Source organism: Lasiodiplodia theobromae (assembly GCF_012971845.1).
Source record: "Lasiodiplodia theobromae strain AM2As chromosome Unknown scaffold_6, whole genome shotgun sequence".
NCBI lineage: Eukaryota > Fungi > Ascomycota > Dothideomycetes > Botryosphaeriales > Botryosphaeriaceae > Lasiodiplodia > Lasiodiplodia theobromae.
This window is the reverse complement of record NW_023336552.1, coordinates 726,812-749,093: the sequence shown is the minus strand read 5'-3', so window position 1 is coordinate 749,093 and position 22,282 is coordinate 726,812. Positions and strand designations below refer to the sequence as shown.

The window sequence follows — 22,282 nt, the reverse complement described above, 5'->3', positions numbered from 1 at the left end:
CAAGAAACGAGAGATGGAGGGCGCCGAGAAGCGAAAGGCGGCGGGTGAAGCAGTGGAAAGGCTGGGAGACGGCATAATGATATATTGGAGGGCGGAAAAGGATTGCTGCCGGGGTTGTAGGGCGGACAGCGGCTCAATGGCTCGACCGACACCCATGTTCGCGCAGCTTGGCCCAAAAGAGGAAGTGTGGCACAGGGCATGATTTGCATCTGGCCCACGCTATCGGCGGCCCCCAAGAGCCTTGAAAAAAAGCTAAAACACCAGGCAGATTGCGGACATCGCCGCCCGTATCTGCACGATAGCAATCCTTGCTGGCGTTCTGGAAGTGTCGCACTACCGAATCGATAGAAGCTGCACACGGTGGGGCGAGCGCACAGCTGCTCGAGCTGAAGCCGCTGTCGGCTAGTGGAGTCGAGAGCGAGAGAGCTCAGGACTTGGGTGGAGATGGAGTCGAGCAGCAGGCATCGGGAATCCTCTCAGGCGGCGCCATGTCGCGGACAGAGTGGTGGTGATGAAGGAGCGACTGGGCGTGGGTGAGCGACGGAGCGGCAGAGTTGCTATTCTTAGGGCTGCAGACCGTGTTGTTATCACGGCTAATGGTGGTTGCAAGCGATGCCCTGGCAGGCAGGCCAATGGCGAGATGGCACCCCTGGGAGTGAGGTCGAGGGCGGGTTCGCTAACGGCAGGCAGCCTTTAGCGCGGAGCGGAAACCAGGCCGGAGCGGCTGGCTTGAGTGGCGCTGGCTGCTGATCCTCCAGTCCTCGCGCCAAGAAACGCAGTTCCCTCACACCGTTGCACTGGTGCAGCTGCCTGGATCCTGCTCGTTTACGTCGGTACTGCTTGCAGCACCCCCGATCGCGCCACGCGCCCTGTTCGACCCGCCGTGCGGGGGCAGAGGCAGTCGGAGGAGAGCCGTCGCACCTGTGGCTCCCGCTGAAGACGGCAGCATGCTCAACGACCGTCTGGCAGTGGGGTCTGGCAGGCGTGGATACGAGTTGGCGCTCAAAGCGGGCAGGCGCCGTATGCAGCCACGGAGGTCGCGACCATCGCGGATTGCCCAACTTCCGGCCCGCACAATCGTCGCGGGAGACACAAATGAAACTCGACGAAGCCTCGCCCCGGCTACTGCGGCACCTTCGTGCCCTTCAATCCTTCGCCATCAACCCCGAGTCAGCTAATTACAGAGGCCCGCCCAGATTCTGCCAGGTACCGGTCCAGATACCTGCAGAACGCCCACTGCCCTTTTCAGCCTCATTGCTGTCCGTCTCGGTGTGTGGCTGCCTGATGCCACGTTCTTCAACGCTTGATAGGGACCCGCGGCCCCGGGTGCTGCACTGCAGACTTCCGATAAGACCGCGTTGCACACCGCGGCATGTGCTGGCAGACATCAGACCATTGCCCATTTCACTCCGTAGTACGAACAGCCCACATGTTTGGCTGACATGACATGGAGGGAAAGCATTTGGTGTGTGGGAGCGGGGCTCAGGCCAGCTCCACTACCCTACGTCACATTTCTCACCCCGCCTCGTACAACATATTCGACACACTCGTCGCTTGTGGGGAGCCTTTGCCCCCGAATATTTATCCAGATCTCGAAATCACTAGCACCATGGTGTGTGTATGCCGAGATTAACACTGCCGCTGCCAATGACCGGGCCTGTCCAGAGGAAAACATGTGAGTTTCGAGCAAGCAAACATTGGATACCGGTAGCGAGAGGAATTAGTAGAAAGAAAAAAAATAAACTAGTTACTATAGATCCGCAATTTGCGGGGTTATGACTCCTCTCACAATTAGGCTGCCGTAGGCAGCAAGACTACGCCACACCCGCTTTAGTATTTAAGGATCTCTACTCAACTAAAAGCACTCAGCCCCTTCACCAGCCTTCTGATACCAATAGAACTACTGCACAACACGTCCTCCATGGCTCCCCGGCACCAGCACGTCTGTGGGTTCTACTACTCAACATATCAAACCGGCACCCAGAGACACTACCTCCCACAGCTCGGGCTCAAGTCACACACAACCATCCTCTCGAAAACTTCTCGAACACTTCTTACCCAGACTTTCATCAACCCTGACCAGACAAAGGCCATCAAGAACGTGCGCTACACGTTCCCACTTTACGATGGAGTTTCTGTCGTTGCTTTCACCTGTCGCGTCAATGGCCGGCTTATCAAGGGCCAAGTCAAGGAAAGGGAGAAGGCAAAGGCCGACTTCAACAAAGCAGTTGAGCATGGCCAGGTCGCTGGTCTGATGGAGCAGCTTCCTAATGCCGCCGATGTTTTCTCCACAACAGTGGGCAACATCCCCCCAGGCGCCACCATCACCACCGAAATTACCTACCTTGGTGAGTTGAAACACGACGCAGAAGTCGACGGCATCCGCTTTACCATACCCACCGCAATCGCCCCTCGTTACGGCAGCTACCCGGGTGAGCTGCTCGACAAGCCAGACTCAACCCATGCCCATGCCAGCTCTGGCATGGAGATTGTCGTCGACGCAATCTTCGATGACGGCTCGCCCATCAAACAACTACGCTCCCCAACCCACCCCATCGCTGTCTCTATGGGGACCACTTCGGCAGCTCCCGACAAAGAGCCCACTATGACGAGGGCATCCGCAACCCTGAGTCTCGGCACAGCAGAGCTCTCTGCAGACTTCGTCATTCAGGTGGTTGCGAAGGACACGGGCAATCCCACTGCAATCCTTGAGACGCATCCGCGCATCCCTTGCCAGCGCGCTCTCATGACAACCCTGGTACCCAAATTCTCGCTACCGTCAATTCGCCCGGAAATTGTCTTCGTCTGCGACCGCAGCGGTAGCATGGGAAGCGACTCCAAGATACCCACAGCCGTCCAAGCCCTCAAGGTCTTCTTGAAGAGCTTACCCGTCGGCGTGAAATTCAACATCTGCTCCTTTGGCAGCCATTTCGACTTCCTCTGGCCAAGAAGTCAATCTTATAGCCAGGCGTCCCTCGAAGAAGCCATCAGACATGTCGAGAGTTTCGATGCCAACTACGGCGGCACGCAAATCTTCGAGCCGCTGAAAGCAACCATCGAGAATCGCTACAACGACATGGAGCTCGAGGTCTTGCTCCTCACCGACGGCGAGGTCTGGGACCAGGAGACCATCTTCAAGTATCTGAACACCGAGATTCACGAAAAGAAGCAGCCAATCCGTGTCTTCACCCTAGGAGTGGGGCCTGATGCAAGCTCGGCTCTTGTTGAAGGTGTCGCAAGAGCAGGCAACGGCTTCTCTCAGGCCGTCGGAAACAATGAGAAGATGGACAATAAGATTGTGCGCATGTTGAAGGGCGCTCTTTCCCCACACGTCACCGACTATAGTCTGGAAGTCAAGTACACGGACGAGAAAGAGATCGATGCCGACGACGGCTTCGAACTTGTCGAGAAAGTCACCGACAGCCTTCGTGTTAACCTCAATCTGCAAGATGAGGGATCCAAGCGCGATGCTCCGAGTGGCATCGACTCTGGGGGCGTCAATTCTAATGCTCCACAGCAGGATCCGAAAAATCCAATCTCACTGTTTGATCCCTCGGTAGACCTCGACGCCCCAGACGCTCAAAATACGTCCAGCGATGGTCAAGATCGCTACGCGCATCTTCCTCCACTTGAAACTCCAGCTATTATTCAAGCACCTTCTCGAATCCCCCCACTCTTCCCCTTTAATCGCAGCACTATCTATCTACTCCTGTCACCAAACTCGCCAGCAGCCACCCGAACGCCAAAATCAGTCATCCTCCGTGGTACCTCATCTCATGGCCCCCTTGAGCTCGAGATTCCAGTGATAGTCGCTTCGGAAAATGAGGGCAAAGGAGAGACTATCCATCAACTTGCCGCGCGCAAGGCTGTTCGCGAACTGGAGGAGGGACGCGGTTGGCTTTCGGAGGCTGTCGACGCCACCGGCTCCCGGTTGAAGGAGAAAATGGAGGGGCGTTGGGACGAAATGATCGAGCGCGAAGCCGTACGCTTGGGCGTAGAGTTCCAGGTCGGCGGCAAGTGGTGCTCCTTCGTCGCGTTGGAGGAAAACCAAGACGAAGAACTGAGCCACGACTGGGAATATTTGGACGTCAGTCCAAATGTCTCAGAAGAAGGTATGCTGCCACACAACAACAGACCCAATCTTTCCCATATCACCGACCCTCGCTGTGACCGGAATCGTGACCACAAACACCACTACATTGCTAACACCTTAATTTCCACAGGGGCCTCGTCCAACACCAACCTCGCCGACTACCAACAGAGCCTCATGATTCTCCGGCAGCAAAACTCACACCCAAGACGCGCCATGGTCTCCTCCGCTCCCGGCGGTCGTGGCGGAGGTATGCCCGGCGCCGTGGTCACAGCGTTTGCCGCGACGTCCGCGGCCCCGGCGGCCCAGGAGTCCGAAGATGAGGACATGGGCTTCGGACTCTTCGACGGCCCTCCTTGTTCTTCTTATTCTCCTACTTCTCCTACTTATTCTCCTGCTTCTGCTTCACACCCCCCTATTTCTCCTTCTTATTCTCCTTCTTCTCCTTCCGGCCCTCAGCCGGCTTACATGCGTTTAAGTACGGCGGCGCCGGCGCCGGCGGCGCTCTCGCCAATGCGCAAGCGGAAGAAGAGGAAGGTGGGATCCGGCTCGGCACAAGCTGTTGAAAGCACGAACGCGTTGTTTAGTATTGAGGCGGAGGAGGATGAAGAGTACGAGGGTCCGGAGGATGAGGCCGACGGCGGCGCTTCGTCTCTTCAGCAGATCATCGCGCTGCAGTCTTTCGACGGATCGTGGCACATTGACGACAAGCTTTTGAAAGTTGTGGGCGTACTGCCTAGTACCGGCAGCACCACCGAGGCCATGAAGGCGTTGGGTTGTGTCGGAGTCTCGTCGGAGGATATTTACAAGGTGGCGGGGACGGTGTTGGTGGTTGCGTTCCTAAGGCTGAAGTTGGCAGACGAGGAGGACTCGTGGGAGTTGATCGTTGAGAAGGCAGAGGATTGGCTTCAAGGATGTTCTGTAGTAGGTGCGAAGGAGCTGGAGGACATGTCAGAGAAAGCGAAGGCCATGGTTTTGGGGAAGCTGGAGTAAAAAGCACGAGTATGATGGAAAAATTCAAAAGGTTGGCTTCCGAAATGGGGAAGATTCCTCATGTCGTTTGGGTAGTTGAAGTAAACATTGAGAAGACAATAAAAAAAGCTCATTTCGTTCAAGAGGTTTCTTATGACTTACCCCAAGCCTTCTTGTTTCAAGTCAATTTTAGTTCTCGAATTTAGTGACACTAAGGCGATCTCCTCACGAGGCTACGTCATTTTGAAATAGCTCATTCTGATTCAGCCCTTCAGTGCCCAGCCTTAGTATATCCATGGAGACTCTCCCGGTTGCGGGCCGGGACAGCCTGGCCGGCATGAAAAAACGTTTGCGTTCTCGGTGACTTTCAAGTAACCGCAAGATGTCCCTTGGGCCTTGACACAAATAATCCTGCGCGTCTTCTTCTTGTGCCCGCAGGCATAGCAGGTAACGATTTGTTGGCACATCACTCTGTGCTGGTAGTGCTGAGGGGATAAAATTAAAATAGCTCTCGTCTTGGAAGGTTTAGTGGGCTTTTCTTTTTTGGTCAGGTCCGTTGAGAGTTCCTGCTTGCTTCTTGTACGTACGCCCTGTGCAGCGCGTGATGTCGAGTTGGGAATGATTTTGGGGAGGAAATGTGTCTGGTGAGTGCATGTTGTTGCTTTTTTCCTGACGCTCGTGGCGTCCAATCTAGATCTCACGCCATGTCTTGGTAGTAAGCAGGGCGCTGATGATGAGATCACTTTGGTGGATCTCCCGCAGATTAGCGGATACGTCCAAGTAAAATACACTGGTATTTTGTGGGTTGGTTCTTATCTTCAAGGCATCGGTTGATGAGTAGACGACTCCAAGAAAGGCATATGCCGTGCCGTATGATAGGTACACTCTAGATTTCCAGCTCTCTGTGGATCGTACTTGGTGATGCTTTTTCGATCAGCATAAGATCCTGGCTTGGTGCGGCTGGCCATTACCGTGTGGCGGCACGTGGCCACCGACAGATCTGTCTGTCAACGCTTGAACAGCGCATTATGTCATTTGAACTACACATTTCTTTGTCCATTTTTTTAGTATAGAAACATGCGTAAGCAAGATCTTATACCCCCATCACCCATGTGATTTAGTCTTACATCATTGTGGCACCTACCCTTTTCTTCCGACACTATTACTGCACGTTTTCCAATAATTTTGAAGAACAATGACTTGATCAATTTATTGATAGTCATGGAAGCAGGATTTCAAGCAAGAACATCGAAGTACTACTGACGTGGTGTGCGCTAAGCCTACGTGGTCTATTAGGTGACTTGTATTATGACCAGAAAGAAGAACAACTAAAAGCCCGTTGAAAGGCAGGTTTGAAAACGCATAAAGCGCATTGACGCCTCTGAATACTTCATGCTGCAGGGTCTTTGTGCCTTCTCTTTGGCACGCTTCTCAAACACAATGGTTTTTACAGCGCAAAAGGGCAGCAGACTCTTAAACACATGATGGATGAACCCAGAGTTTATCGACATTGAACTACTATAAAATGCTGAGATTCGTTGGTGAAGTCCAATATTCGATACACAGCAGCTAAACCACTTCACTCTCGAGAGAGCAGGACAACAGCAGCCAAGCTCAAAGCATAAGGAAACTCATATTCTCATCACAGTCGATCGAGACTCTGGGATCCTTCACAGACGAATTTGTGGTCTTACTCTCGTACAACATGTCTCAGGAGAATTACCGCTCACAGCAAGAAATCAATAGCCTCTGCAAAGAGGCCGAGGAAAAGATGAGGATACCCAAAGTCAAAGTTCCTGGCTGCGAGTGCTCCATGGAGATCATACAATATGAGTGGTGTGGTGACGGCTTGTTGCACGACACAATTAGGTGCAAAAACGACACACACCAGGATCTACCACCCATTGTTAGACTCAAAAAAATGCCGGGACTCCCATGCCCTCAGCCTGCGTGCAAAGAGGCATTCCGCAGGACCGGTGGCCACAAGAATAAGCAGGAGGCTATTTGACACAAAGGGTCGCCGACTAAACTGGGTCCTAGTTCTTCCGAACAGATGTTGCTCCAGCAGATGACGGGGTGTTTTCATAACTTCTCTGATACCCTTTTCTTTTTCTTTCTTTTTTCTCCTACGACTGCTTTTTCCAACTTATGTTCATAATCAAGGGGACCAAAGGTACCAGGCAGATAGGCAGAATTGGATAATGACTGATGACATAAGTGTTTCCCTGACATATAGTCCCCCTCAAAGCTGATGGCTAGCATGGATTTGTTTTTTTGCTCATGTCATGGGTAGTTGATGCTATTATCCAGACAAGAATGTGGAATTAAAAACTCTACATGCACGTCCGGACAATAGCTTCAGCTACCCACATATGTTATTTTTTTTTTGGGACAGAGCTGAGCAATAGCTACGCCTTGGGGCCTTGCTTTTATTCGGCGACGCTTGGCAAATTTGAGTAGGTCACTGAGGCATGAGATTACGGCAAGCATGAATGGAACAAATGTTGGCGGAGGCAAGAATAGGACATACTTTTTGTTGCTAACCAAAGACAATGAAAACTGGCAGGTAGATGACCAATAGAGTCGGAAAAAGGCGAAAGAATATGAAGCAATCAAAGAAGACGCAGAAATTGAACAAGGAGGAAAATAGAGTGAAGAGGAATATCCGAGTAACAGTCGTTCCGTCATATAGAAGGCGAAGAGAAGAAGTGGAGACACGCTTTTAACAGCCAAAAAAAAAAAAAAAAACAGCGCTAAGGGAAAAAAAGGAGCACTAAACTCCACGCTAGGGTATCATACAAAAAAGTTTCCTAAAGAAATAACGGAAACGAGAATGAAAGGGATTCCGTACAATCTAGTGTCATGAGAGGCCAAGATTAAAAAGCAAGTAGGAAAACAAGCAAGGAGGAAAAGAAGCGATAAAGCCGGACCCACAGGTGCCCCTCTTATCGAACCATTTTCAGGCGCATAAGAGCGAAATTGGGCAGCAAGAACCGGGCGAAGGAGCCTGAACCGCACGGAGCCAGTCCGAGTCGAGAAACGAGGATCCGGAGGAGGGATGATAGACTCAATGGCGGCGGAAAAGCCATGGTCTCTCGGTTACTTGGCTAGGGCGGCGACGGCAGTGGCGGCTTTGCCCTCGTGCAGCCAGCCCTCGGCGCGCTGGCAGCTGGGACACTTTTCGCCGACGCGCTCGTAGAATTCGGCGACGCCGGTGCAGAAGCCGCGGCGGGCGCGGATGGGCGCGCACATCTCGAGGCGTTTTGCGCCGTAGTGGCGGCAAGCGTGGATCTGCTCGTATTCTTTGCACATTGTCGTTGTGTTGTTGCCGTGCGGGGCGGTTGTTGAGAATTGGCGAGAGATGTTTTCTGTTGACTCAGAGCGGGGTCTGGTCGTCGAAGGGCACGCTATTCAGGCCGTCCGAGGAAGCACTTGGCGGGAGCGTGACGGAGTGGAGGGATTGGGGGCAGTGGAACAGCTCCAGAGCTTGCCGTCGACGCTGGCTCTTTATGGTCCGGATACAGTGGCAGCCTGTCGATCTCTCCGCTGAACGGGCTGTGCTGGTGTTGAGTCCTGTCAGAGCCATCGTCAGTGGGGCCCGTTTGCCTGCGAAAAGAGGGGCGCGTACCAGGCAGCAAGGGTCCAGAAGGAGGCTTGAGGTGTTCCCGTTGGTGGGCGGAGCGGAGTAATCGCTGCGCTTATGGGTGTTGTCAGGGAAGCGTTTGGGCTCGACCCGCGAGAGCCGTGTCAGGTGGGAGAGATCCGGGGAAGGCTGGCTGCTGCTTCATCACAACGGAGCCCGCGGGAGCGGGCTGGGGCGGCGGGCGCGGGCTTTATGGGCCGCCGCGGTGGTCCATGTCTTAAGATGCGTTTGCTTTTTTGATGAGTTGAGGCCTAGCCGGCGGGCACGAGCGTTGGAAGGCATCCGCGTCGGACCGTTGACGGTCGATCATCCGCTGGCGGATCAGCATTGGCTAGTCGCCCTGGCCCTGCCAGCGTGCTGTTTGCTAATAGTTCCAGAAGAAGCGGAGAATTTTTCCCTTGCCTGGTGCTGTTGCTGGCAAAGGAAGCGCATCGTGGGGTCGCGCGCATCGCCGCGCCCTCCAGAATCCCAACGGGAAAAGAAATGGAAGGGAAGACGCACGAGCTCCGCTGCGGGATTTGATCATCACAGAATAATTAAGCGGCCGTGAGTCGCTTGGGCTGACTGGACTCGGCAACAGAAAATCGAGGCGCATTCAAGACAGTGCGAAACAGTACCATTAGTGGCCGCGCGACTCCGTGTCTCAGGCCGGCTTCTGCTCCTAAGAATATCTCAAACGCAGGAAGGTTTACGCACCGCAATTTGGGTATCGCGATGCCGAGTGTGCACTGTCCCGTTGGGCAGCTCACTGACCATCCCGCCCCTTTGCAAACGGCCGTACCAACCCCCATCGCCCATAATCCAATATTTTTTTTCCATCACAGCTTGGACACCAGCTTACCCGTGTTGGAGCCGTCGAACAGCTTCATCCAGGTCGTCGGGATGTCTTCGAACTGCGTAGCCACAACCGTCTCGCCCTCGTCGCTGATCTTGATCTTGCCCTCCTTGGCCGCAATCACGAGCTCGGTGATGCTCTCCTTCGCCTTGCCCTGCTTGACCCAGTCGAGCACGATGAAGCCCTTCAGCTGGAGCCTCATGGAGATGACGTCGAGCCAATTGTTCAGCTGCAGACCCGAAGTGCCATTGTAAGTGGAAATGGCACCGCACAGGGCAACCCGGCCCTCCTGCGCCATGCGAGATAGCACGAGGTCGAGGATCTCTCCGCCCACGTTATCGAAATAAACGTTCGCGTAGTTAGGGGTTGCGTCGATGAGATCCTGCTTGAAAGTAGGAGACTTGTAGTTGAGGCAGACGTCGGCGCCAAGGCTCTTTACCCACTCGCACTTCGAATCACTGCCCGCAATGCCAATGACCGTCTTGCAGCCAACGAGCTTCTTGGCAATCTGCGATGATTAGCGCCATGCTGTCTCCACAGGCCCAGGGGCTGCTCACCTGCACAACCATGCTCCCGGTAGCACCAGCGGCACCGCTGACGATAAGGACATCCTCGGGCTTTGCAGCCGCGATGATCTTCGTGCCGTAGTATGCCGTCAGACCAGTCATGCCAAGCGCGCCCAAGTAGTGTGTCGGCGAGACACCAGGGATATTTTGGAGAGGCTGCAAAGCGGCAGCATCCTGGACAAGGTATTCCGCCCAACCCGCCTGATATGTTTGCACTAGCGTACCCTTGGGCAGCGACGCGGCCTTGGACTCGATGACTTCAGCGATGGCGCCGGCGCGCATCGTCTCGCCGGGTTGGACGGGCGGAACATAGAGGCGATCGGGCGACTCGATGGGCGAAATCCAGCCGCGCTGGGCGGGGTCGTTGGAGAGGAACTTGGTGCGGAGGAGGACCTGTCCATCCTGAACCGGAGGCAGATCGACCGTCTTCATAGAAAAGGTGGCATCGGGGCCGTTGAGGACGGGTTCACCGACAATCTGGCGGTTGAGCACCCATTGGCGAGTCTGAGTGGGAAGAGACATGGTGTGTGTGTGTGTGACGCGGCAGTGTCAATTGGACGTGAGATGGCGGCAAAAGAGGGGCCATTGAGCCTTATAGCATCTCTTCGAGCGTCGTCCCTGCCTCGGCCGCCATTGGACAGCTGCTTACCAACGCTAGCTAGCTAGCCAGCAGTACTTCGTCGACCGGCTTTAGCCCTCGGGGCCGAGAGGTGAGAGGTAGGCATTGCGGCTGACCAATCTCGAGCGGATCGAACCAGAGGGGAAGTGTTTCCGCAAGAACAGGAGGTCTGGTGGTTAGTTAGGCCGAGAGGGTGCCGTTTGAGGTGATGTCAAGAGAGTGGTGGGCACCGGACCGACAGTTGGCGGGGACGACACGACTCGTGTGCCGAGGTAACTTCCCGGATATAGAGTCAACCCGCGTGTTCTCTATTAGTGAACGATGCGGCTCTCGAGCACTTCGTGCGTATAGTGGTCGCAGCCTCCCATTAGACTTCTGAATAAGCTGCTGACTGTGGAGCCGCCGGCTCGGCTAAGCTCTCCTTCCGCGAGCCTCATCCCGGCCAGATCAAGAGGCCGAGATCCGTAGCCTGAACACCTGCTACTACTGGAATCGAACTGACAAAGCAGACACAGAAGATCTACGCCTATACTAATCGACGGCTTTTGTAGCCTTCTCGCTGTGATGCCGACGAAATGCCTTTGGAGGAAATGGCGACGACGTAAAGGTGGTGTGAGATATCAAGTCGTGGCCGGCGATAGTATCAGCTCAGCTGCCGTTTCTTGAGGTCGTGCAGCAGGACTTGTCTGATGCGACAATGTCTGTAAGGAAGGCCTTGCAGCCTGACCGGTTGTGTGTACGAGTTGCACTGCTTGCTATGGGTGTGGGGGTTGTCTCTAGTTGAAGTCACGTGTCCACGTGATTCGCACATGGCCGCCGCGACAGCAGTCTCTCATTGGAAAGCACCAATGAAGCTGCGGCGGGTTGTTTCAGCTCCATCAGCTGCATGTCGCACGTGGTCGTAACACCATTAGCAGCGGGCTTCATGCGAGGTATAGGACAAAAGCTATTCGTGACACATACTCCCCTGTTCAGGCCGAGAAGCCGTATGCAACAAGATGGCGTCACAGCGGAGATCTATGCAGATGGTATTCTCGGCCCCGTGCGACGCGGCCATGGAGTCCGGGCAGACGCAGGCGGCTCATACGGGATATATCGAGAGTAAGGGTGGCGGGAGGCGACAAAGAGGGCAAGCCGGCGATAGATCGTGGAGCGCTGCGATTGCACAGCAAGCGACATGTGAATCGTTCCACATGGGCCGGGCGATCGGTGCGGAGGATGTGAGCGATGTCGCAAAATCGAGCGCCAAAAGCGGGTCGGCGCGGCGGCCTCACACTGGCTCAGGCGCGACACGTCAACCATGACCGTCACCTCATGGCTCCCCCACGCTGACTTGCGCTGCGCCGATTCGGATGTCGTGATGCAGCGCTGGTCGCGCAGCAGTTGATGGCGGCGCGGTCGGCGGCCCGGCCAGCAGCACCCCAACGCCCACGGCCAGCGCCCCAATGACGGCCGGCGGGCTGCCAGTCGTGCATATGCCCGTAGCTTTGTACGAGGCCGACTGCAGCAAATGCGCTCACTCATCACCCTCAATGGCAGCAGATAGAGCCCGGACAGACGTGGCTCCAGTGGTCCCCCGCCACTCCGAGCCGCCGATTGCTCAACCACAGCAGGCACGAGCGCTCGGCGGCTGCGCGCATCCTGCCGTGCACCACCGCTTCCCCACACTCCTGCGATCCCGTTCATCTCTCTCTCTCCATCTCTCACTGATCAATTCCTCGTTCTTTGATGCCGCGACGACTCGAGCCACGATAGCCCCGCTACGCGCCTCGCGGTGCCTGATGCGCCAATCGAGCCTTCTCTGTCGGCAGCCACTAAAATTGCTTCGCTCGTCGCCCTGCTCCACACCTTCGCCTCAATGCCCAACTAGCGCCAAGAGAACGCATTCCTTATATCCGCCATGGGTAAAGCCCTCTTCACTGAGAAAATGACTTGTGACCATCTAAGACCCTGTCCCACCAGACCATTACGGCGATTGGGAGGAGGACCCTCTCTCCTATCCCCATCCGCATTATCCTCCTCCATCCGCACCAGAGAGCCACTGGGGCCATCCGCCGCCGCACCGGGCCCCGTTCCCCATGGCCGAAGCTCCGCGCGGCCTGGTCCGCTTCCCCTTGAGCCAAGTCTCGTTTTCTCCATGGCGCAATCCTGCCCAAAGCACCCAGTGGCAACATTATGACCACGGCGTGCAGCACCATGCCCTAACCGGCCAGTCCGTCGACAATTACGCCTGGGCTGATGATGAGGAAGACGAGGACTATGGTGACGATGATAATGAATGTGCGTGTCTTCCATCCGCCTCTCCAATGGCCTTCCTACTAACCTCTCCCAGATGCAAGTAGCAGCATTCGCGCCACCCTCGACGGCGCCGACTCCAGCTTCGACGGCTACTCTGCTGACGATTACTCTTCTGCCACTGAACAGGATGACCAATATGAATATGATTATGAGGGCAGACCGCTCGCAGCGCCTGAGCCCCCTGCACCCGCCAGCGGTGAGCCGCCCATAGTCGACGTTCCGCCGCCGCCACCACCACCACCGGCATTTCCTCCACCTGGGGACGATGGCGGCGTGTTTATCGTCCCTCCTCCGCCGCCTCCACCAGCCCCCATGCCTGGTGATGGCCCCATCCCGCCTCCTCCGCCGCCCGTGCCTATGCCTCCGCCGGGTGATGATGCATCTGTTACGGTAGTTCCCACGTCCCCATCGCTCAGCGTCAAGAGCGTGCATTTTCCAGATGACTTACGAGATCCAAAGAGCGGCGGTGCCATGCCGGTGAGAAGCAACAGGCAACGGTTGCTTCCGCCCCCGGTGCAATTGAAGATGGTGACTCCGCAACCGCAGAAGAGATTGCATGAAGGCCCTACGAAACAGGAGAGGATTGAGATGGCCAGGAAAAGGCAAGAGGAGCAGGCTCAGAAACAGAAGGAAAGGGACGAGGCTTTGGCCCAGAAAAGGGCCAAGCAAAAAGAGGTGGCCGAGCAGAAAAAGAAGAAAGAGGCCGAGCAGAAGAAGAAGAGGGCTGAAGCTGCTGCGAAGAGGAAAGAGGAGGAGAAGAAAAAGCTGGAGGCTCGCTTGAAAACGACGGCGAAGAAATCCAAGAAAGGCAAAAAGGAGGAAAAGAAGGCTGATGACGAGCCGAAAGAGGAAGATGCAGTCATAGTGGTGGATGTTGGAGGCGACGGTGCAGTTGACGATGCCGACGTTGTCGTTGTCGATGTGGGGGCCAGTCCTGACCCCCCTGCGGACTCTGAGCCAACCAGCGCTGAGACCCCAGCGCCACCCGAACCTGAGGCTCCGAGCGCTCCAGCAGACCCTGATAGTGGCCCCGTTGAGGCTGAAGTCAGCCAAAGTAACGACGCTTCACCCCCTGCTGCTGATCTTTCAGACCCACCTGGTATGTACGAGTTGCATCTTGTCAGACCATGAGTGAAACTTGTGTCATTTCAACTGAACAAGTAAACCTTATATCGTGCTACTGGTTCCTAACCAAATATAATTCGCAGCGGATCCAGCCCCGAGCGAAGAAGCAGAGGCCGGGCCTCCGGAGGTTGCAGAACCGCCAGAAATCCCCGGTGAGTATAATCCATCCACAAATGAATGACCTCAAGAGATCTTCCGTGTGCCCGCGACTAAAACTCTTTTGTCTGCTAATTATCTGCACATCACAGAACAATCAGCTTCAAACGAGGAGCCAACCGATCCTCCACCACCTCCACCGGCAGAACCAGATCCGCCGCCTCCAAGTGATGATCAGACGGAAGGCAATGATGACAACCCCGCACCCGCTGCTGCCCCTGAACCATCAAGTGAACCGGAAAAGCCAGCTGTTGAGAGTGAAGATAGTTCAGATCAACCTGCTGCGGCTGAAAGTTCAACTGAAACCGGAGACAATGGTGCCGAACCCGAGTCCTCAACAGCTCCAGACCCCTCGGAAAGTCAAGGTATCTACTAGAGTCATTCTATTACCCCATTCATTTTTCTTCATCTGCCATGGTAACCTCCTGTTGCCATCTCCGATCCCTTACTCCATATAACAGTCAAAAATCTGTGCACTAACGATGATTCAAAGAACCTCCCCCCGGGGAGGCAGAACTACCCCCTGAGCCAGCCGCTGCTGAGAACGCCGACCAAAGCGAGAAAGCCGCAGACCCAGATCAAGACCCGCCAACTGGCGATTCTGGTCCTGCAGAACCAAATGTAAATAATGTGCATGTTTTTTACGGAACATACACACGCTGACTCGCTAAATCTAATAGGAGACTGGAGAGCCGAACACGCCGGGAGATTCTAACGAAGGGCAACCACCGGCGGCTGATCCTCTGCCGCCACAATCTGAAGAGGGAGCCATGCCCACCGATAACGCTGAAGATCAAACTGCAGGGGATTCCAGCCCAGCTGAGACGCAACCTGAGGCAGAAGAGACCCCTCCGCCAGCCCCTGACCCGCCTACGGACCCGCCTGTTGATGATAGTAATGCTGCTCAAACCGACGAATCTGCAGAGGCGAATTCGAATCCACCTGCCGAGAATGCTGGAGCTGATGAGTCGACGGTGAGCAGGTCCTCCTGTCTGCTACGGCAATTGTTTGAACTGACATGTATATCCTTCGTGAAGCCGGAAGAGCAAAGCCCGCCAGCGGAAACGAGTGAACCGGGTCCGCCACCCGAGGGTGATAGTACACCACCGTCTGCTCCCGATGCGGAGGGAGATGGAGGTAAGCAGGAACCAAAAACTGACGATGACGGCGATTTCGATCCGGTAGAGCCTGACCCAGAGCAATCCAACGCAAATGACGCTTCCGCGCCTTCTGGAGACGCCGAAGTGCCACAAGATGGTGGCCCACAGAATGAGGTTGACGAGAGCAGCTCGGGCCCGGAGAAGGTCGCAGAGGCTCCTGGTGAAGCGAGTCCAGTGACCGGGGATGCAGCAGAGACGCAGGAGCCGACTGCCGATCCACCGCAGCCAAGCGGGTAAGTTCAAATAGTATTATTTCCGAAATTTGGCGTATAGAAGTTCTCGATGCACTTTGCATTCGCGATCGCTCGAGCGCAGAAAAATGCGATGGAGTGTCTAGAAAAACATCTGGCTCTTTATTGCGCGAGCAACACCCGAAGTTCTTGTGAATGTTCTTGCTAATAGACCTTGTATAGAGACGCGCCTGCCCCTGATGCTGAAGGAAGTGGCGATGGCACCGACAAAGCTAAAGGTGAAGAGGATCAGCGGAAGGAGCCTAGTGGGTGCGTATTCTCAGTATTCGACAACCCTTCGAAAGCACCTCGTGCGTTTTGACTTACCCCCAGACATTTCTTCACATCCGTAATAAGGTTGCGAATAAACTTTACAATGCCTCGTAGCAGATCACCCCTTTCCGTTTTCGCAGATAAATTTGAAATGCTGACTGCGTCCGCACAGCGCGGCACCTCCTGAGGTACCGGATCCACCAGAGAACACCGAGTACGTATTACATCCCTGCTCTGCATTTTAATACCACACGATACAGTATCAAATACTATTCGAACCCGAACTAGCTCTGCTGATAACAATAATGATTCAGTGAGCCACCACCAGTCACGGCGCCCGACGGTGACAACGCGGGTAATGAGGGCGAAAACAATCAGGGCCCTTCTGACGAGGGGTCAAGCGACCCTGCGGCTGACAAGGACACTGCTGCCGATACACCCACGCCCGCTGAAGCCCCTAAGGAAGAAGACGCATCAGCAGATCCCACCCCAAGCAATGATCCCCAGCCCGAAGCACCTGGAGAGGGCGACTCAAGCCCACCAGAGACTGGGGGCAACAATGATGTGCAGCCCAGCAGCGCTGCGGAGGGTTCGGGTGATGAACAGCAAAATGACGCCAACGACGCTCCGGCCCCGCCTGCCGCGACGCAGGCTGAGGGCTCCGAAGGGGGTAGTGAGGCGGCCAAGACATCTGAAGACCCGCCAGCTGACGCTGCGGCGTCTGGAGAACAGTCAAGTGGTGACGGCGAGAGCGCTCCGCCGAGCGACCCCGCCCCGAACGAGACCGTTGAGACCCCTGACGCGCAAGGCGAGCCTGAATCTGGCAGCGGCTCAAATGATGAGACTCAGCAGACTACGGCGCCTGCGGAAAATGACGTCGACCCAGGGCCACCGACGCAGGAGGCCGGGGATGGCGAGGAGGTGAAGGATCCCCCGAAGGACGGCGAAGCACAGGAAAGTCCTGAGGAAGAAACTGCTGCGCAGGAGGATTCTGAGCAGAAAAAGCCCGAAGCAGAGGACTCAACCGATAAAGAATCGAAAGACGAAGCTTCCCCAGCTGAAGGGACAGAAGATCAGAGCCCGAAGAACGCTGAACCCGAGCAACCTGCCGAAAGTTCTTCAGGCGATGGCGATGCGCAACAGGAATCCAGCCCGCCTGAGGGTGGTGAGAACGCAGTGGAGCCTGAGGGCGAGAAGCCCAGCGGTGAGACTGACCCGCCACCTCCTCCACCCCCAGAGGAGCCTGAGATAGCCGAGCCGCCGCCGGTATACACCGAATCCGATCAACGCATCGCGAGGGAGGTCATGCAAGAAGTAGAGGAAGAAAAGAAGCGCAAGGAAGCCGAGGAAGCCGAAGCAGCCGCGAAAGCTAAAGCAGAAGCGGAAGCGGCAGAGCAGGAGCGGGAGAAACAAGAGGCCTCGAAGCAGCAGGAGGAGCCATTGCAGTCCGAGTCTTCGGAGCAAGCGCCAGGCGCAGACGGCGCCAACGCAGTACAAGAAGGTGGCACAAACGGTGAGGATGCGACGCCGCCTGCTGATGATTCCGCTACAACTGAGCAAGGTGATACGAGTGAGACCCAGTCTGGAGAGACCCCTCCTGTTGAACCCCCGGCTCAAGGCGATGAAGAGAGCAAGCCGGACACAAATGATAATTCTGGCGGAGAGTCAACTGAGACGCCCGAAAAGTCTGATAGCAAGGCCGAAGGGGACGATTCGAGTGCTTGCAAAGATGGGCAACCAGACAGCGGAGCCGAGAACCAGGCTGAGGCGCCTGCTGAAGATAAGAAGGACGCCAAGACCGAAGTTGCAGAACCTGAGACCGCGGAAGGTGGAAGTGCTGATGATTCCAATGCCGCCCAGGATCCTCCGCCCGTTGACGAATCCCAAGACAGTCAGGATTCTAACCCAGAACCTCAAGACAACGCCACAGCCGAGGCTCCTGGCTCTGGAGATCAAAACCCTACTGATTCCGGGGACTCTGCTGTGCCGAATGAGGGCAATGGTGAGCCCACGTCTGATGGTGGGACGCAAGATCCGCCTGCTGAACAGGAATCCTCACCACCAGCCGACTCACCTGAAAGCGGTGGTGATAAGCCTAACGCTGATGTGCCATCAGCGGATCCACCGCCTCCTGAGGGCGAGGATTCCGGGGACAAAGGCGACCCGCCCGCTCCTACCGAGTCCAGCGGATCCTCTGAGGAGACAGAGAAGCCTGCGGAAAGTAACGAGCCAGCGCCGAAGGCCGCGGAGGGCGATGGTGGAGATAAACAACCGGAAAGCGACGAGCAAACTCCGCCGGTTGAGAACACTTCCGAGTCCCCAGACGCCCAGCAACCAACGGAAGGTAGCGACCAGCCCACAAAAACTCCCGAAGCTGAGGGCGGCGAAGGTCCTTCAGAAAAAGTCGAGACAGTGCCCAACTCCGACGGCTCCGAAGATGCCCAAAAGGACGCGCAGACCAGCGAAGCGCCCGCGCAAGCCGAAGACACCCAAGATCCCAAGCCTGGCGCGACGACCGAGGAACCCAGCAGCGCTCCTGTTCCAGAGGGTGAAACTGAGAATGCTGCTCCCGCTGAAGGTAATAACAGTAGCGGTGATGTCAATGAGGAGCCCCAAACAAGTGAGAGTCCACCCGAAGATAGTCAGACCTCCGATCCAGCACCTGAACCACAGGCTGCCCCTGAGGTTGCCCCTGAGGCTCCCCCAGAAGCTTCCCCAGAGGTCCCTGCTGAGGCACCTCCTGAGCCTCCGGCTGATTCGGCTGCTGAATCGACGCAAGACAGCACCGATTCGAGCGGCGCCGCCCCGCCAACCGAAGACACCCAACCCACTGATGTTTCACAGCCGGAGCAAGAAGGCAGCAACGAGGCCGAAGGCGAGGCGGCGGCGGCTGCAAAGGCAGCGGAAGGTGGGGAAGAGAAGGTCGAAGAGTCGGCCAATGCTGGCGAGGCTGTCGAGGCTCCGCCGGCTGATGTCGCGCCTCCGGCTGGCGATTCTGCGCCGGCGGACGCAGAGCAGCCTCCTCCACCACCACCTCCTCCGATTGACCCCCCTGCTCAGGAGAGTCAAGGCGTCGAAGAAAGCCCGGCTGCCGCTGAAGAGGTCCCGGCCGCTGCTGAAGAAGCCCCACCTGCCGCTGAAGAAGCCCCGCCTGCTATCGAAGAGGCCCCGCCTGTTGTTGAAGAAACCCCACCCGCTGTTGAAGAAACACCGCCTGCTACTGGAGAGGCGCCACCTATTGCTGAAGAGGCAAAGGCTGTTGTCGAAGAAGCTCCACCTGTCGCTGAAGAGGCTCCGCCCGCTGTTGAGGAATCACCGGCTGTTGCTGAAGAAGCTCCGCCCGCCGTTGAGGAGGCTCCGCCAGTTGTCGAAGAAGCTCCACCGGCTGTCGAGGAAGCTCCGGCTGCTGTCGAGGAACCTCCCGCAACCAGTGAAGAGCCTCCGGCACCACAGGAGGCCCCTGCAGTCGCTAAAGAGCCATCTCCCGTAGAAGAGGAATCCAAGCCCGCGTCCGAGGAACAAGCGCCGCTAGAAGAAGTCCCACCCATGGAACCTCCAGGGACAATAGTCGAATCATCTGCACCAAATGGCGAGCCGCAAGTATCAGCTGAAGCAGATGTTGTTCCACCGCTTGAGACGTCGGATCATAGGCGTCGTGGCTCTGTTTCGTCTCCCACCGGATACGTACGCTCAAGAGGAATGAGCGACGTCAGTGAGAGCAAAGGATCAAGTGGGAAGGACTCCTCCAGCCGAAGCAAAGAAAAGCGCAGCTCTCACGTTTACGGTGAAGTCCGCGAGCACAGAAGCAGGGAGCACAAACTGAAGCGGTCATCAGGCACCGTGTCTGACCGGGACAGGGAGAGGGATCGCAGATTATCCGCCATGGCCACCGATACCGCCGAAGATTCTGATGCAAGAAGGGAGCGGCGCCGGAAGGAGCGGCGTAGACGGGAGCGGGAGAAAGAAAGGGAACAAGAAAGGGAACGGGAGGTCAAAGAGGAAGAAGATCGACAAAAGCGGCACGAAGAACGGAAGGCAGCCAAACAGGCCGAAGACGAACGTCAGAAGCAGAAGGACGAGGAGCGAAGGCGGAAGCGGCGCGCAGAGAAAGAGGCCGAGATCGCCCGTTTGGCAGAAGAAAAGGTCCGGAAACAGGAAGACATGGAGGATGAAGCCCGCCGCCAACGCCGCAAAGAGCGTCGGCATAGGGAGAGGCACTCAACTGCCGTAGAAAGGGACGACTTACCTACCCCTGATGTTTTGCCGTCGCCAACCATGGAGGCTAAGGAACTTCGAGGCGAACTTCCGCCAGCTGCTCCGCGACGCCGCAACACGGAAACCAACGCTCGCGCTACCAGTCCTAAACGCCTGAGTACGGGGTTCATGGGCTTCTTTAGCCGTTCCAATACGACTCCCATCATCCCCAAGGATAGAGACCGTGTCACTCAGCCACGCGACAAAGGTAAGGAACGCGAGCGCGAGTCTGCTCACCGTTCGTCGCGCCGCAATCACGATCGCACCCCAAGCGAAGAAGAGCAGCGCCGCCGTCGCAAGGAACGCCGAGATTATCCTCCGATGCCTCCACCTATACCCTCCGAGGAGCGTATACGACTTGGGGACATTGCAGACGCCGACGAAATCTCCAATTCGAACGAGACCGGAACAGCCACTCCGCCGCAGTTCATCCCCGAGGCCATGCCGTCTCCCGTCAACGAGCTGCCGGAACGCATGATTGATGATAGCATGTTCGAATATCTCCGGGCTACCGAGGATGGCGGCACCGGTGGCAGCATGGACGAGGGCAAGGCGGAGAGTGGCAATGCCGCTGGCGCTGTCAGAGGTGATGGGGAAGGCACCAACAGCAACAGTGGTATGTCGAGTGAGCGCAGGAAGAAACATTCCTCACGGAGGGATTCGCACGTACTTGAGCCTCATCGCCACCACCATCATCGCAGTAGCAGGAGAGATGTCAAGATGCAGAATTCAGTCCCGAGCAGCTACGAGGCTCTACCTCGACCGCCACTCACGACGTCGTCGCCGGTAGATGAGAGGGCAGACAGCGATAGGAGTCGGCGACGTCAAGGGGAGCGGGAGCATCGGAGCGGCAGGACCCGAGAGGAGAAAGACAGGGACAGGGATAGAGACAGAGAGCGAGAGCGGGATCGGGATCGGGACCGGGACCGCAACCGGGAGCGTGAACGTGAACGAGAGCGGAAGGCGAAGGACAGTGATGAGAAGCGCGGTGAGCAGAGAAGAAGGAAGGATAGCGCGGCTGTCGATCCTGCAGCAGCTGCTGCTGCTGGAACGAGAGAGCGCAGGAGGGACGATAGAGAGAGAGGTGAGCAGCGGGAGCGGAGCGAGCGCCATCGACAACACGGAAGTGGCAGCGGTAAGTCGTCCAAGGATAAGGAGCGGCCGAAGGACGATCCAGGGAAAGGTGGGCTGCTTGGGTCCCTGCGAAAGCTGGTGAAGACTTGATGAGAGATTGCTTCTTCTGTGAAATTCTCTGTCCGCAATATCGGTAGTTGTCGGTACCGTCGTTCTTTCGTTATTGGGCTGTTACTCTGGTGAGTTTGGCTTCTTTGTGAGGTAGGCAATTTCCTTCAAGCGCAACAACACTTGTTCTTTTTGGTCGGCTACAGTATTTCGGTCATCTTCTACTTGTTCTCTTATTTTCTAGATGGAAACTGCGAAGATTTGGAAAGGGTGGCTACGTCTTGTGGCACATGTGGGATATTTGTTTTCGGTCGTGCATATTGACAGTACAGATTTGTAGCGGTATCATCTTCTTCCACTCTAGTATTATTATGAATTGATGAAGAATATATTATTCCTATCTTATGATCCAGATGGGATGGGTGGAGTGTGCGATGTGCAAGACCCTGAGCCGGTCCTAACGAGTGTGAACCATGGTTCAGTTGATGCCAAACTGATGAATGAGAGGCCATGGGAATAGCCGACGGGAGTGGGCCGGAACTGTACCGTGGTTCTCTTGGTCGTTCGTTTCTGTCGATGACGTAGGGTTTTGACAGTGCGCGACGTTTATGCTGACCTGTGCCTTTTGCTCATGTCATGGGTAGATGAGGCTATCGTCCGGACGAGAATGTGGAATTAAAAATTCTACATACACGTCCGGACGATAGCCTCAGCTACCCACAAATGTTCTTTTTCTAAGGGGTGTAGTTACGCCATGTTCTAGAACCCTGCTATTCTTCGCGCTAGCCTGCGGTGTGTTGAGGGTTGCAACGGGCAGGCCGTGGGTCGTTGCTTCCCCGCACATCACCCTCGGCAGTGCGCCAATCACCTACATCGGTA

General features: G+C 56.0%; 4 protein-coding genes across 4 annotated transcripts; 2 read left to right on the top strand and 2 right to left on the bottom strand.

Annotated features, from left to right (window-relative positions):
* Positions 1–1,921: 1,921 nt before the first annotated feature.
* Positions 1,922–5,083, top strand: LTHEOB_2488 (Von willebrand domain containing protein; the record flags this gene model as incomplete). The annotated part of the gene is made up of 2 exons (XM_035511305.1): positions 1,922–4,112; positions 4,224–5,083. The coding sequence occupies 2 exons, from the start codon at positions 1,922–1,924 to the stop codon at positions 5,081–5,083; spliced, it is 3,051 nt and encodes a 1,016-aa protein (XP_035364197.1).
* Positions 5,084–8,161: 3,078 nt separating this feature from the next.
* LTHEOB_2487 (uncharacterized protein) lies at positions 8,162–8,374 on the bottom strand (the record flags this gene model as incomplete). The annotated part of the gene is made up of 1 exon (XM_035511304.1): positions 8,162–8,374. One exon carries the CDS (start codon positions 8,372–8,374, stop codon positions 8,162–8,164), a length of 213 nt encoding a protein of 70 aa, XP_035364196.1.
* Positions 8,375–9,523: 1,149 nt separating this feature from the next.
* On the bottom strand, positions 9,524–10,628 carry LTHEOB_2486 (alcohol dehydrogenase; the record flags this gene model as incomplete). Its single annotated transcript, XM_035511303.1, has 2 exons — positions 9,524–10,048; positions 10,098–10,628. The coding sequence occupies 2 exons, from the start codon at positions 10,626–10,628 to the stop codon at positions 9,524–9,526; spliced, it is 1,056 nt and encodes a 351-aa protein (XP_035364195.1).
* Positions 10,629–12,803: 2,175 nt separating this feature from the next.
* Positions 12,804–21,445, top strand: LTHEOB_2485 (Protein scaf8-like; the record flags this gene model as incomplete). Its single annotated transcript, XM_035511302.1, has 10 exons — positions 12,804–13,005; positions 13,058–14,122; positions 14,232–14,300; positions 14,536–14,669; positions 14,985–15,278; positions 15,342–15,697; positions 15,878–15,964; positions 16,140–16,181; positions 16,282–20,837; positions 20,955–21,445. The coding sequence occupies 10 exons, from the start codon at positions 12,804–12,806 to the stop codon at positions 21,443–21,445; spliced, it is 7,296 nt and encodes a 2,431-aa protein (XP_035364194.1).
* Positions 21,446–22,282: the final 837 nt, after the last annotated feature.